This window comes from Octopus bimaculoides, chromosome 19, assembly GCF_046866305.1.
Source record: "Octopus bimaculoides isolate indiv1 chromosome 19, ASM4686630v1, whole genome shotgun sequence".
In the NCBI taxonomy this organism is placed as follows: Eukaryota; Metazoa; Mollusca; class Cephalopoda; order Octopoda; family Octopodidae; genus Octopus; species Octopus bimaculoides.
This window is the reverse complement of record NC_142946.1, coordinates 6,754,045-6,770,450: the sequence shown is the minus strand read 5'-3', so window position 1 is coordinate 6,770,450 and position 16,406 is coordinate 6,754,045. Positions and strand designations below refer to the sequence as shown.

The 16,406-nt window shown below is 35.7% G+C and overlaps 1 protein-coding gene and 1 long non-coding RNA gene across 3 annotated transcripts in view; one reads left to right on the top strand and one right to left on the bottom strand.

Moving 5' to 3' along the window:
* Window positions 1–1,978: 1,978 nt before the first annotated feature.
* On the top strand, window positions 1,979–4,268 carry LOC149131755 (uncharacterized). The gene is made up of 3 exons (XR_016245165.1): window positions 1,979–2,187; window positions 3,495–3,621; window positions 4,032–4,268. It is a non-coding gene; the product is annotated as an uncharacterized LOC149131755 (long non-coding RNA).
* Window positions 4,269–6,655: 2,387 nt separating this feature from the next.
* The window catches only part of LOC149131754 (uncharacterized), an 11,374-nt gene continuing 1,623 nt past the window's right edge, over window positions 6,656–16,406 (bottom strand). The window contains exons 1-2 of one of the 2 annotated variants that reach the window (XM_089366552.1): window positions 12,278–12,609; window positions 6,656–8,888 (exon numbers count right to left, since the gene is read on the bottom strand). In XM_089366552.1, the coding sequence (XP_089222678.1) occupies window positions 7,001–7,960 (960 nt within the window). In that variant the 5' untranslated portion in view covers window positions 7,961–8,888; window positions 12,278–12,609 and the 3' untranslated portion in view covers window positions 6,656–7,000. Of the gene's footprint in view, window positions 8,889–12,277; window positions 12,610–16,406 lie in introns of those variants that run through there. The other variant, XM_089366553.1, reaches the window with a different exon arrangement.

Below are 16,406 nucleotides of genomic sequence, written 5' to 3'. Positions count from 1 at the left end.
TTCAGCCCTGTGTGGCCAATAAAGAAACATATCTAACTATCTAACTATCTATCTATCTATCTATCTATCTATCTATCTATACACGATCCCTATTGATCGCTAATTTTTTTTTTCTCGATCCCTTTTGATCGAACTCCCCCTTTTTTCCTTCCTACGATCCCTTTTGATCGACACCCCTACTTCCTTTTCCCCCCCTTCCCCCTCCCAAAAAGAAAAGCTCTACATTGTATTTGTCCCATCTTTGTTGAGCCCTGTGTGGCTAATAAAAGAAATGTTTCTATCTGTCTGTCTGTCTGTCTGTCTGTCTGTCTATCTATCTATCTATCTATCTATCTATCTATCTATCTATCTATCTATCTGTATGTATGTATGTATGTATATATGCATATGTTATTTGCCTTTCATTAAGCAGATGTTACTGTTATGTAGAAAACGTAGCAAACTGTAACAGTAATTTGTAAATCAATCAACATTACAGTACCCATTGACTGTTCTCGTCATAAATTCTCTCTCTCTCTCTCTTTATCTATCTATCTAATATTGTATTATGTATGTCATATATATATATATGACATACATATATATATATATATATATATATATATATATATATATATATATATACAGGGGTTGGACAAAATAATGGAAACAAATTCATTTTTAATATGGAGTAGGACCACCTTTGGCAGTAATTACAGCTTGAATTGTATAAGGTGTGGACTTGTACAAAATTTGAATTGTTTCCAAAGGAATTTTTGTCCATTCTTCAGCTAAAATGGTCTCCAGTTCTTGTAGTGATGATGGTGGAGGATATCGACTCCTTGCTTGTTTTTCTAAAATGCACCATAAATGTCCCATAATATTGAGATCTGGGGGACTGTGGTAGCCAGATAAAATGTTCAACTTCACTAGAATGTTCCTCGTGTCATTCAGTAACAACTATAGCTGTGTGAATTGGGGCATTATTGTCCTGAAAGATTGCGTTTCCGTCCGGAAACAGTTCGGCAACCATAGCATGAATTTGATCAGATAAAATGCTTAAATAGTCTTGACTATTAATTCTGCCATGAAGGGAAACTATTGGGCCGGCAGATTTCCAAGATATAGCCACCCCAGATCCTCCTCCATGTTTAACAGTTGGAAGAAGGCAGTCTGGGTCAAATGCTTCATTTGGCTGTCTCCACACGTATACTTGGCCGGTGGTTGGAAATAAGGTAAAGGATGACTCGCCCGAGAAAATAGCATTCTTCCACTTCTCTAGAGACCAATTCTGTAGGTTTTTACTCCACTCTAAACCCTTTGCAACGTTTGTTTTTGAAGGTAGTGGTTTTCTGATTGCAACCCTCCCGTGAAATCCGGTTTTGTGCAGCTCCCGGTGAACAGTTTTTGTTGAAACCAGGTGCTCGAGGTGGACATTAAGCTCTGCAGTAATTTTGGGAGCTGTACTTTCGTGATCCTTTCTAGCAATTGGCGTAAGAGTCCGACGTCCCTATCTGAAAGTTTTGGTTTTCTACCAGAGTTTTGTTTGGACAAGGAAGTTTTTCCCTCTTTCTCAAAGGCTGTCATTACTTTCGAGACAGTACTTCTTGATACACCGAACATTTCGGCTGTTTTCGTTACGCTAGCGCCTGCCATACGAGCACCGACAATTTGACCTCTTTGAAAGTCCAATAGATCTGTCATTGTAATGAATTTTAATTACCTTTTTCTGATGATATCTGAAAAGAAACAGTAATTTTAGCAAAACATATTAAGCAGCACTAATAATAAATAAAAAAAAGCATAAAAATAAACAAGCCTTTGACGGTTTTATAGATATTTCAAAATTATGATGCTATGATGCTAGGTGTTGCCATTATTTTGTCCAACAACTATATATATATATATATATATATATATATATATATATATATATATATATATATATATATACATACACACATATATATATTTTATATATCATATTTCATACACACATAAACATATGTGCACACACACACACATCACACACCCACATACATACGCTCGCGCAAAAGGTTTTGGTAGATTGATTGAAAGCGCTTAGGAAGTAATTCTTCAAGCTATCGGAGATTCTATATTTCTTGAAGAGAATGATTCCATACTCGAAGATCATCGTGTTTGCAGCTCTCGTGCATTTAGCATTCGGTGCAGCAATGTTTGGCAGTGGTAAGAGACCTAATTATTATATTATATTATTATAATTACATTACGATTATATATATTGATTACAATAAACTTGATTACAATAAATACGCACCGCAAGCATTTATACATACATACATACATACATACATACATACATACATACATAAATAGATAGATACATACATACATATATACAGTTTAAATTTTCTATCTATCTATCTATCTATCTATCTATCTATCTATCTATCTATCTATCTATCTATCTATCTATGTGTGTGTGTGTGTGTGTCTGTCTGTTTGTCCTCCTGCCGCTAAACAACCGCTGTTGGTTTATTTACGTCCTCTTAGTTTAGCAGTTCGTTCGGAACTGACGAACGAGACCCTGGATTTTATCAATACCTATTTACTTCCGTTACTGGCAGCAAAGTTTTGATGAACTACATCTACCAACATTATGAAGTAACTCTGAGCCTCCAGAAACAGCTGTCAGAATTGTAACGCCAAACCTTTTCTCCTCTAATTCCTTGAGCCTATGTAACCTGAGTAAGCTTGATCTGTTAAAAAAAAATTCTTTTATTCTTTTACTTGTTTCAGTCATTTGACTGCAGCCATGCTGGAGCACCGCCTTGAAGAGATTTAGTCGAAGAAATCGCTCCAAGACTTATTCTTTGTAAGCCTAGTACTTATTCCACTGGTCTCTTTTGCTGAACTAAGTTATGGGTACGTAAGTCATGGGTACGGAAACACGCCTACATCGGTTGTCAAGCGTTGGTGGGTGAGACAAAGACACCATCGCACATACACACACACACACACACACACATTCGACGGGCTTCTTTCAGTGTCCGTCTACCAAATCCACCCACAAGGCTGTGGTCAATCTGGGGCTAGAGTAGCAGACACTTGCCCAAGGTTCCACGCAGTGGGACTGAACCCGTAATCATGTGGTTGGGAAGCAAGCTTCTTAACACACAGCCACGCCTGAACCTATTTACATACATATATTTATACATCATTGTTTTTACATCTGAAGATTTTAAGTTTGCCTTCTGTTTTCATATCTATATATGTCTATATACTTTGTACATTAAAACTTTCATCTGTTTATTTGAATCATTTTCTCTATAAGTAATATTCGTGGCCACTTTAACCAGAAGAGGACATCACTTGGTGTTAAAAGATCGCAGTAGAGTCCGCTCGAACGAACAGCCATCTTAAAGTCGCTACGAATATTACTTCAGTAAAACTACTCCGTTGATCTCTAAGAGAGATTTTAGAACTAACATTTTTGCTTATTGTCTCTATACTTATTTATGTATCTATTTCAGGTTGCCCCAGTGGAGTAGAATTTTCTAAGTATTATTATTTCGAACGCACTTGTACGAGATGCATTTGTTACGCGCCATTAAAAGTTAAGGGTGTAGAACACGTTTCGGAGCGCGTGAGTTGTGAATCGTAAGTAGAATTTACTTCAAACTACACGTACAGGAACACACACACATACATACACATACACAGATACACGCACTCATACACACAGATAACACACACACACATCTATAACACAGCAAATACACAGAGCAAACACACACATACATACATGCATACGTACATTCATACATACATAAATACATACATGCATACATGCATACATGCATACACACATGCACACACTCATATATATGTATATATGCATACATACTTACATACACGCACACATACATACACATACATATATACATGTATACACGCACACATACATAATGCACGCATGCATACATACATGCATACACACTCGCGCGCGCGCACACACACACACACACATGCATACACACAAACATTTATATTTCATTTCTCTTTCAAAGGTGTGGTGTGGTGCAGCTGGATTGTGAAGAAACGGTACAAATCGAACCCGGCAGCAAATATCCACGATGTTGTCAATATAAATGCAAAGAGTGAACACGGAACAGAATTTCTCATTTCTTTTGAAAAAAAAAAAAAAGAATAGAAAAACAAAACAAAACAAAAACGAAACAACACTAAAGACTGTATTGAATTACTAGCATATCATCCGAGTAAATAAATTGAATTAATTATGATAATGACTTTAAAATGTTGTTGTTATTAAGATTAAAATTTTGTGAAATATTCATTTTATCTTAAGAATGGATTACATCTTTAACGTGTAAACTACGTATTTTCTCTTAGTTACAAAATCCCTTTTGTTTTGACACGTTATATTGTCTCAGATTGGAATCGAAGCCAGCCTGGATCCATGAAGATATTCAAGAATACGATATCAAATAACGATTAGGATAATACATGATGGCCGCCCACTCGTGACCGAGGAAGACCATTGCTGACCTTCAGGAATAATGTGCGCTCTAGGATTAAATTTATAATTTGTATTTGAGGCTCTGTTGGAGGCTAATGAGCCCTGCTCTTGACAAGCATACACGCCTGGTCAAACATTGCAAACCAAACTTTCCCCATTCACTACACAAGCAGTGCGCTCTCGAGCAGCACGCTTAAGTTTTTCATGCAGAATACGTGCTCTCTCAAAAGTGTCGACTGTGGCCATGCTGGAGCACCGCCTTTAGTCGAAGAAATCGCTCCCAGGACTTATTCTACGAAAGCCTATGAGTTATTCTATCGTAGTCTTTTGCCGAACTGCATCGATTGTCACACACACACACACACACATACGACGGACTTCTTTCAGTTTGGTCGCCCCGAGGCTATAGTAGACGACACTTGCCCAAGGTGCTACGCACTGGGACTGATGGCTGCAAAGCGAACTTCCTAATCATACAACCCAGATGCCGAGAAGATATATTGAAATTAACTCTCATCAGACTTGGTAGGGGACTTGGGAAAGTGTCTTCTACTATAGCCTCGAGCCGACTAATGACCTGTGAATAAATTTTGGTGAATGGAAACTGCGTGGAAGCACTTTACACTTGTGTGTATATACATAAGCGCGCGGGCGTGCATGTGTGAATGCTTGTGTGTGTGCTTGTGTTTTTGTTACAACCGCTTGACAACCGGTGTTGACTGTTTTTTATACGTATCCGTAATCTTGCGGTTCAGCAAAAGATTGCAATAGAATAAGAACCAAACTTAAAAGAATGAATACTGGGTCAGGTTGTTCGACAAAACGCTCCAAGGCATTGTCCCAACATGGCTGCAGCCCAACTTCTGAAATAAGTAAAAGACAACGGATAAAAGATATTAGCTGCAGCTTATTTTCTTAGTGTATTCGACGAGTATTGTATCCGGGTCTTAGGTTTTAGTTTGTATTTGATATCAGTAAAGCTTCAACGGCTTTCTTTCTCGGTTCTTACAGAACGGGATATAAAATATGTGTGTTTATAAGAAGAAGGAAAGCTTTCGTTAATGTTCGGAAAGGAGAGAAAATTTAGCTCAGATCAGACCAAAGGTTTGACCTCAACAACTTGCGACTGGGTAGATTTTGCTGAAAGTATCCAACACCCAAGAACTTGGGGGTTGTTAAGTGAAGCAGATTAATATTTATCGATGCAGACCTTCTCTAGTCTCCACATATTCCACTGGTTTCTTGTTGACTTTCGTCAATGGAAAAGTTTATCTCGATAAAAATCGATTAAATCCTGTAATTGAATCGCGATTACAGCCTAAAAAGACACGAGTCTCATCTAGTTCTCTCAGACCATTTTAAGAAACGTATTAGCAGATTTTATTAACGAATCTAGAAATTACACATATTAAACTAAATTTTATATTTGTCGAAGAACTAATCTGGAATTGAACAAAGAATTCATGTTTACATTTCTCAATCAAGTGTTGGTGTATAATGGTAAAACTGAAACGAAATACAGCGACAGAAAATACAGGGTCTTTGATTTCGTGTGATCATCTAGAACTTCAACAAAATATCTAGAGAAGTATTTCATGTAATCCCAAACATAAACGTATTCATGACGAAAGTATCACATTTTCTAAAATACCAAAAGTTTCAAATAGTTCAGGCAAGTATTTGGAGTTATAGAGCTAAAAGAAACACGTTAGAATAATTTAGTGGTGGGAGACAGAAAGGATAAGGAAAGATAAAAATATATTTACAGAGATAATAAATAGATAGATAGGTAGATAGAGAGAGAGATAGTGAGATAAAGAAATATATAGGCATATATATATATGATATTATTATTACAAATTTGGGATATTTACCAATAGATAAGCAACTCCTATTTCAGGACAACCTCATGGTATGGTATACGCAGAGAAAATTTGTAATAATAATATTATAAAATATACTTTTTACATTTCATTAGAAGAGTGTAAATTAGAAAAAGTTCCTGATAACCTGGAATACTTGTTATTCCCTAATATTATATATATACATATATATATATATATATATATATATATATATATATATATATATATATATATATATATATATATATATATATATATATACATATATATATATATATAAATTACACACACACACACACACACACACATATATATATATATATAATTATGTGTATTTCTTCTATCTTAATGAATAAAAATTCTTCTGATAGAATAAATGGGTTAATAGAAACCAATGTAGCAAAGAACACAAAATAACTCCAATCCTTAAATTCTTAAATATATATATATATATATATGTATATATATATATATATAAATTACATATATTTTATATACAAGGTGCGTTCGCAAAGTATTCGACTTTATTTTTCCCGCGAAAACTAATGCCACGTAGGAAAAACCCTTTGGGTAGAAGGTGACACCACCCTTCCTGTGAAGGTGCATTAAAAGAAATAGGAGAGGCGAATGAATTTTATTTGGTGCTGTTTCTATATTCAGCCGACTGCCGAATATAGCGACTAGAGGACAGATTTCTCCGAGACTCATGCATTTCTTCACCAAGCATCCGAAGAACTTTCTTTCTCTCTTTCATAAATTGTTCCGTTGTAACTTTCTCCATCCATTGATACACCATACCTATACGCCTGTTCAGTTCAAAATGCCTGTGGTGATGGTCAGTGTCCGAATAACTCAAAAGTCCGCTCTGACACATCGGTTTCCATTTCAGATTGAGCTGATGAGCAGCTCGGAAAAGCTTGCTCTGTCGATGTTCAGTGGTCTGAGGTCTGTGCTGGCTTTCAAAACATCTGCCAAATTTTATTCGCATATTATCAGCTGTATTTTGTCTAACCATAAAAGGGTTTATTTGATCATTGTCTCGAATATATTGCAAATACTCAAGCAGACAGTGACAATTAAGACTTTCGCCTTCTTTTGGCTTCATTTTAGCACTAGTCTTCGCTGTTTCTTTTAGTTTCTCTCTCAGATCTATTTTGCCGTTCAATTCTAAATTTACACCTGGTTTATCTCTATTTCCTTCTTTATTCTCGTTCTCTTTTGCTTGACCATCGCAGAGAAACTCTCCTTTGATATCTACATTCGTACCACGGGGCAAACCTTTAACGTTACTAGTAATATTTGAATGTAATTTTGGTAAATCTTTCATCTTGTATTCTTCAGCTTGAAATATATTCTGTCTTTGATTTTCCAAATGACCTTCAGAATTTAGTTTTTCACTTAGAACATTAGCATGACAATCAAAGAAAGTTCGTTTCGGTAGACATCTTAGTAATTCTTCCATCGTGAATTTGGATTTAGGTGTTTTGCGAATTTTTTTTCGATTATCGATGTTCTTCGATAGATTAGGGACGCAATCGTTTCTTGTTGCAAATTCTTGCAGGGAAATGTCACAAATATTCTTGCCAGCCGCCATCTTGCATTTACCTCTTTAGTTAGCCTACAACATGTGTGTGTGTGTGTATGTGTAAATATATGTGTATATAGACATAAATACGTATATATGAATTATGAATGTGTATGTATGTATGTATGTATGTATGTGTGTGTATATATATATATCTATATATACATGTATGTTATGTATGTATATGTATATAGTTCTATATAGGTGTATCTAAATATATCAAATACATGTTTATATATATATATATATATATATATATATATATGCCTTTGTGTGTGTGTGTGTGTGTGTGTGTGTGTGTGTGTGGTGTATGTTCTCTCTCTCTCTCTCTCTCTCTCTCTATATATATATGTGTGTGTGTGTGTGTGTGACATGAACACGTATCAATATATATATCACTTTATGAATTCTTTGTGCTTCTCTTGATTGTTAAACAGTTATGTCTGCAAGACTGGATACAAATACAAAAGTAACAAAACAACTAAAAACCCAGTAAGGAACACTTAACAAATCAGTCGAATTTGTGTCAGTAAAACCAAGTCTATGAATATTGCTGCCAGCCACCAAAAGATACCTGAAGGAAAAATCCGGTTCTTAGAATAGTTATATCATTAACTCATTTTATATTCTTCTAGAAAGATCTTTGGCTCTATAACGTTCTTTATTCGTATTCATATCCATTGACTTTTTTTTAATACTCTCTCTCCGTGCTAAATTGTATTTCAGTGGAAAAAAAAAAACGAAAAGAAAATCCTTTCTCTGTTACTGTATCTGTTTGTTTCATAAATTTTATAAAGAAATTTGTTTTCATTTAATAGTGTCTGTTTTATCACCGGAATACTAACAGGTTATATTCTTCTTTGTGTTTTTGACCACAATTCTTTTCTCCTCGCGGATTCAAATATCCATATATGGAAGTAAACAAACGGAAGATGCTCTGCAAATATAAAAGAAAAATGAAAATTCTAAAGATATTTACAACATTAGTACAAAAGAATGAATTTGCTTGAGGTGGAGTTAGACAATCACCTCGATTCTAGGGAATAAAATATTGAAATATCTGGTCTCGCGTCTGATTTCAGACATTTTCTACATACGTTTTGCTGTTTCTACCTAAGAATATTTTACCCTATTCAGGTACAACACCGACTTACCGGACACTGAGGGCCCAGAACCTCTTACAATCCTCTCTAATTTATACTAATGTACTGATATCTGTATTTCATTAAATTATTAAAGTAAATTTAATATTTGTTTAATTTAGAGCAATGGCACCCGAACTTTTTCGGGCTGTCGCCCCCCTTGGCATGCAGGCCGCATCCCTAGCGCTCTCCTTTCACCGCCACCACCACCACCACCACCACCACCACCACCGATGTTGTCTGTATTCTTTTCTACTCTAGGCTTTAGAAAACACCCCCCAACGGTCAGGAGGCGTTGGTATCTAAGTAAGATTCATTCTACTAGGCCGCATTGGGATGAAAACTAAGAATTACGTACGGCGGGATTTCAGCCGAGAACGCAGGGTATCAGAACTAAAAGCTTATAAACAATCTGTTACTGTACCAACTCAGTCAAGTTATTGTTCCCGAAGCAACGATGCCGTAAAATATTCATAAATACCCCAAAGAGTTTTGGGCGAGTTGCTAGAAATAGCAGACACATTAAACGTTTTGGCGTATTTATTGTTGCAATTTTACATTTGGAATTCAAAATCTGTGAAGGTTTTGAATTCAATCACTCAGAAATAAATATATAGTGAGAAATAATGTAGACTTATAGATAATTAGTATAAATACTTTTTAATGCAGGCAACATTAAGATGTTAAGGACACCTAAGTAGATAATGAGGCATATAGGAATACAGCTAGATAGATAATTAAGTTTGTGCTAACATAATGAATGTTGAATAATTAAAAAAAGCTGACAAGATATATGGAGGTGACAGATAGAATCATTTAAAATATCTAAAGCTAAATATTCGTAAATATATAATGGAATATAGAGGCGGATGATAAATAGTTAAGTAAGTGTTAACATTTAATACAGAAACAATTTAAATATGGTTTCAAATTTTGGTACGCGGCCTACAATTACAGAGAAGGCAACTAGTAGTCGATACTATCGACTTAGTGCACAACTGGTTCTTATTTTGTCGACCCTGGAAGGATGACAGGCAAAGTTGACTTCAGCGGAATTTGAATTCAGAACGTACGGAATGCTGTTAAGCATTTTTGCTCAGCATGCTAACGACTCCGCCAGCTCGCCGCCTCAGGAAAATTTATTTAAATATTGATTTCAAAATTTGGTACAATGCCAGCAAGTTGGGGGTGTGGGATAGATGAAAGGCAAAGTTAATCTCGGTGGAATTTGAACTCAGAGTATAAAGAGGAACGAAATGATGCGAAGCATTTTGCCCAGCGTGCTAACGGTTCTTTTAACTCGCCGCCTTCAGGAAAATTTGAATATTTACTAGAGGTAGTTACATGGTGAACAGAAGGAAAGAGAAAAGTCAAAAACATCTTTTTATTCGTTCGCTGGCACTCCGTCGGTTACGACGACAAGGGTTCCAGTTGATCCGATCAACGGAACAGCCTGCTCGTGAAATTAACGTGCAAGTGGCTGAGCACTCCACAGACACGTGTACCCTTAACGTAGTTCTCGGAGATATTCAGCGTGACACAGTGTGACAAGGCTGACCCTTTGAATTACAGGCACAACAGAAACAGGAAGTAAGAGTGAGAGAAAGTTGTGGTGGAAAAGTACAGCAGGGTTCGCCACCATCCCCTGCCGGAGCCTCGTGGAGCTTTAGGTGTTTTCGCTCAATAAACACTCACAACGCCCGGTCTGGGAATCGAAACCGCGATCCTATGACCGCGAGTCCGCTGCCTAACCACTGGGCCATTGCGCCTCCACTCATCTTTTTATTAACCCTTCGTTAATCGACTGGCCCCTCCCCCAAAAATTTCGGGTCTTGTGCCTAGAGTAGAAAAGAATACAGACAGCATCGATTTTCTGGAATTTTGTGGGCCAAAGCTTTTCCAGATTGCCGAGTTTCCCGACCCGGGGTGGTGACCTTGGTAAACTAACTCTAAACCAGTAGTCCCTAAATCATGGCCTTGTGCCTAGTTTAGAAAAGAAAAAGAAAATAATTAGATGATATCAGTGCGATACACTTGTAGCGTCTAATGTCTCCACTCCCGACTCAATATTTAGCCAGATCTTGTACAGCTGATTTGAACCACGATATGTAAACTAAGAACTTAGTATCTCAACGACGTACACACACTTCTGCTTCGATTTAACATGCAATAAATATTGCAATAAATATTTATTTATTTAATTTTTAGCTGTTAACACTTGCTGTTCACTTGGAATAAATTCGCAACATTATTTAGCAAATTTGGAATTTGATTATAAAGATTAAGAAAAATAAAAAATAATTAACTTCTAAAACAAAATGCAAAAATATATAAATAAATAAAAATTAATTGATAATTAAAAAAAAACAAATCTATAAATTAAGCACAACCTGTCTGCTTGTAATCTATTTAATTAAATGAAATTAAAATCCTAGCATCATAAAATATTTTAAAAATGTGTTTTTTAGCAGATAAAAGGGAATTATTTAATTACTCTTAGAAGAGGAATAAACATTTTTATAAATAATTAAATATATTAAATTACAGAAAAATGTTAATAAAATAATAAAATATATAGAACCGCGAAGTAAATAAATATTCGTCGATTAACAAAACCACACATGTACATATACAGACATACGTACACAAACGCATGTGCAGACACATAGATACTTATACACATGTACACATACATCAGCGTGCACACAGATACAGAAAGATAGATAGATAGATAGATAGATAGAAAGAGAGAGAGAGAGAGAGAGAGAGAGAGAGAGAGAGAGGGAGGGAAAATAAAGTCTTAATGTTAATTATGTAAGAAATATAATATAGTTTTATTCAGTTGCCCTCCGGGGCCAGAGATACAAAAGGTTGATTCAAAAGAAAATATTTTGAAAAGGGTGTTCTACAGATTTAAGAATTCGTATTAAAGCTTTGGTTTCTGTTCTGTTAAAGCCTTCTTCATTATATAGCATTATAAGACGTTTCTAGATGCCTCATATAATTCAATTATACATACATACATACATACATGCATGATAGGCGCAGGCGTGGCTGTGTGGAAAGAAGCTTGCTTCCCAACCACATGGTTCCGGGTTCAATCCTGCTGCGTAGCACCTTGGGCAAGTGCCTTCTCCTATAGCTTCGGGCAGACCAAAGCTTTGTGAGTGTTTTAGGTACATACCTGTGTGTGTCTTTGTGTTTACTTCGCGAGTCGAAGGTCGGCCTAAAACGGTAAACCAAGGTCGTTTTTGCAAACGTTTAGAAGAATGAAGGGCATCTTGCGAGTGCCTTAGGAAAGCAAGACTTCTACAGACACCAGTCCGAATGCACAATTATATCGAAGAGTGAAGGGAAAACATGTTATAAAGGCATAGTTGAAAAACGGTTTATGCATAGATCGCACAACCAATGTTTCAACTTATTTTCAAATCCATCAAGACTACTGTTTTTAGTCCCCTTACATTTCGCTTGTGACAATAAAAAAGTTTATTAGCCGTTACTTTTATTGGCAATAAACAAATGTTTATTAACAATACAAAAAAGTTATTAGCTGTCAGCCCGATCCAGCAGAATTTGTATAGAAGACGTTCCAGCTGTGACAATCTGTCCGAATCACTAATTGGTTGGGACATAAAAAAATGCAGTCTGTCAAGCATACACACACATATATATGTGTGTGCTTATTCATATCCATCCATCTATCCATCCATCCATCCATCCATCCATCCATACACGCACGCACAGAGAGAGAGAGAGAGAGAGAGAGAGAGAGAGAGAGAGAGAGAGAGAGAGAGAGAGAGAGAGAGAGAGAGAGAGAGAGAGAGAAATAGCAGCGGTAACTAGAGAGGAGGAACAAACAAATTTTAGGTTAGTTAAATGATATATTTCGACTTTGAAAAGAAGAAATTCACTGCAGTTTACTGCAGAGAAGAAACTGATATCTGCTCTGTGACGCTCCCTGGCGGACGGCTAGATGCGTTTCTACCTTCTTAACCTTCCTCAGTGGGAGATACAAAAGAGAGATAACCCTGGGAAGATTAGAAAGCCGTAGCTTATTCATATACATTCATCCATCCACACACACACACACACACACACACACACACACACACACACACACACACTCCTTCTGTAGGAACTCTATAGGGCTCATACAGAAAGTTTGTCTCTTAGGACCAGCAAGGATTATCAGGAGGGTCCTAAGCACTTTGCTGAAAACTTGTGGATAAGTCCTACCAGGCGTAAGATCGAACTTGAGTCAAACCAGAATAATAATAATAATAATAATAATAATAATAATAATAATAATAATAATAATAATGATTTCAAATTTTGGCACAAGGCCAGCAATTTCAGGGGGGAAAGGTAAGTAGATTACATTGGACCCCAGTGTTCAACTGGTACTTATTTTATCGATCCCGAAAGAACGAAAGGCGAAATCAGCATTGGCGGAAATTGAAGCCAGTAGATAAAGGCGGATGAAATGCCGTTAAGCATTTTGTCCGGTATATAATAATGATAATAATGAAAATAACAATTCGTAATTATAAGAATAATGATAATGATATATTTATTAATAATAATAATAATAATAATAATAATAATAATAATAATAATAATAATAATAATAATATATTGTCGGCAACTTAACGCCTGAAGTTTGATTCAAGAGTAATTGACTCATTAGTACTGTTTCTTTTCGGTGAATGCGTGTGTGTGTGTGTGTGTATATATGGATGTGTGTGTTTGTTAATATATATCTATGTGTATATGTATACATATATATGTATATACAAATATTTACATATATATATATTAAAGCTCATATATACATACATGTATATTAAACTCATATATATTTGTGTATATATATATATATAAATACATTCAAGTATTCGTGTGCATATGTATATACGCGTATATATGTATATGCAAACAACGTATATATATATATATATATATATATATATATATATATATATATATATATATACATATGTATGTATATTTATGTGTGTGTATGTGTTTCGTGTCTCCATACATAAGTATTTCTATTGTATGACGTCAACAGTCTTATATAGTCTTTCATTTTGTCTGAATTCATATATACACACATATACAATATATATATATATACACACAGACATGGAGACGCACACAAATACACACACACACACATACACACACATATATAATACATATATATATATATATATATATATATATATATATATATATATATATATATATATATATACATACATACATGCATGCATGCATACATACACAAATTCATACGTATACATAAACATGTATATATGAATCTATGTAAGATTGTATATATGTATGTACGTATGTATGTATGTATGACGTCAAGTCTTATATAGTATTTATTTTCTCTTAATTCATATATACACACATACACAATATATATGCATACGTATACACAGACACAAACAAACATATGCATATATATATATATATTATATATACATACATACGTGCATGCATGCATACATGTATGCATATACATAAACTTACATATGAATGTATGTAAGATTGTACATATATATACATGTATGTATGTATAGAATCATACATATATTCATATATATATATATGCATGTATATACATATAGTGTATATATATGTGTGTGTGTATAAATTAATGGGTAATGAAATATTATATAAGACTTTTGACGTCATACAATTGAATACATACTTATGTACGGAGACATACAAAAAGCACACGCACACACGTACACACATACACGTGTATATTTACATACATGGTTGCATACGCAGACAAACATGTATGCACACACGTACACGTGTGCATTATTTATTAACCTTACTTTAGCCGTATTAGAGAAAACAACAGCTAAGCCTGTTAAAGTAACACAACACGGCTAATTGCTTCGTCAAACATTTATGAAATTACGACGACGACAATAACAACAACAAAAACAATAATAGGTGTAATAGCAGTAGCAGTAGAAGCAACACTGAGAGGAGATTTATTAAGAAATTGGGCTACTGTATATAAAGGGTACGCTCTCTCTGTCTCTCTTTCTCTCAGATACACATGCACACACATGCAGATACACACGTACGCGCGCATGCAGACACACACATAGGTACATAGAGAAAGAGCAACAAGAATTACAAACAATGCTCAATGGACACAACGATGTGAACGACAATTACAATACACTAACAACAACAACAAAATCAGCATCATCACCATCAGCAAGAACAAGAACAACAAGAACAACAACAACAACAACAACATCAACATCATCAGCATCATCACCATCAACAACAACAACAACTTAAGAAGCAACCTCAGCAATAACGGCGAGATTGCAGATCAAAACCGAAATCTCATCCGTAAAATCAGTGACTGTTGTACGAGAATAATAAAAAAACAAAAAAACACTTAGACACATTCACGCTCACACACATATAGATACATGCACACACACACACACACACACACAGTTGCAAGCGCACGCACACAATGTACACGTACAAACTCACTCGCAAACACACACACGCGTTCGCGCGCACACATGAACTCTCACACAATGTACGTTTACAAAATCTCTCTCACACACACACGTACAAACACACGCGCACACATATACTAATGCACATTTAAACATGCATACGAGGGCACTTGTACACGTACATGTAGGAACCGATCTTATCTGTGAGTAGGTACATAGTGTCTGTCTGTCTGTCGGTCTATCAATCTATCATTAAAACAGTCCTTCCCGCAAAGCAAATTAAATAAAATTTGGGATTTTTTGCGGAGGGTGAAAGTGTTAATAAGAACAGGACAGTGAGGGCTGTTGGGCCAAGACGATAGAAAAATTTTTTATGAACGCTAGGTAGACGAAGCATGAAAGAAGAGACAGAAAAAAGCACGTCTTTTCTTTAGGAGGGAAGTGGACAGAAAGAACGATCTCCTTGTTCTTCATCCTCTTTGTCTTTCTCTCCTACCATTTCCCTATTCTTCTCTCCCTTTCACCGTTTCCTCTCTCTTTCACTCTTCCTCCTTGACTTTCTCGTCGCTGACACGTGACGAGAGAGTCTGCCAGCTCGCAGCCTTTGCTGGAGCAAATATTGCCAGGCATTTTGTCTGATGATCTCATGAGTTCCTTATTTGGTACATGGACGACGGATGGCAAACATTGCCAGGAAAACTATTTCTAACGTTGGCGCAAGGCCATACATTTCTGTAGAGAAGGGTGCAAGCGGTTGGTATCTTTTACGCGTTCCAGTCATTGGACTGCGGCCATACTGGA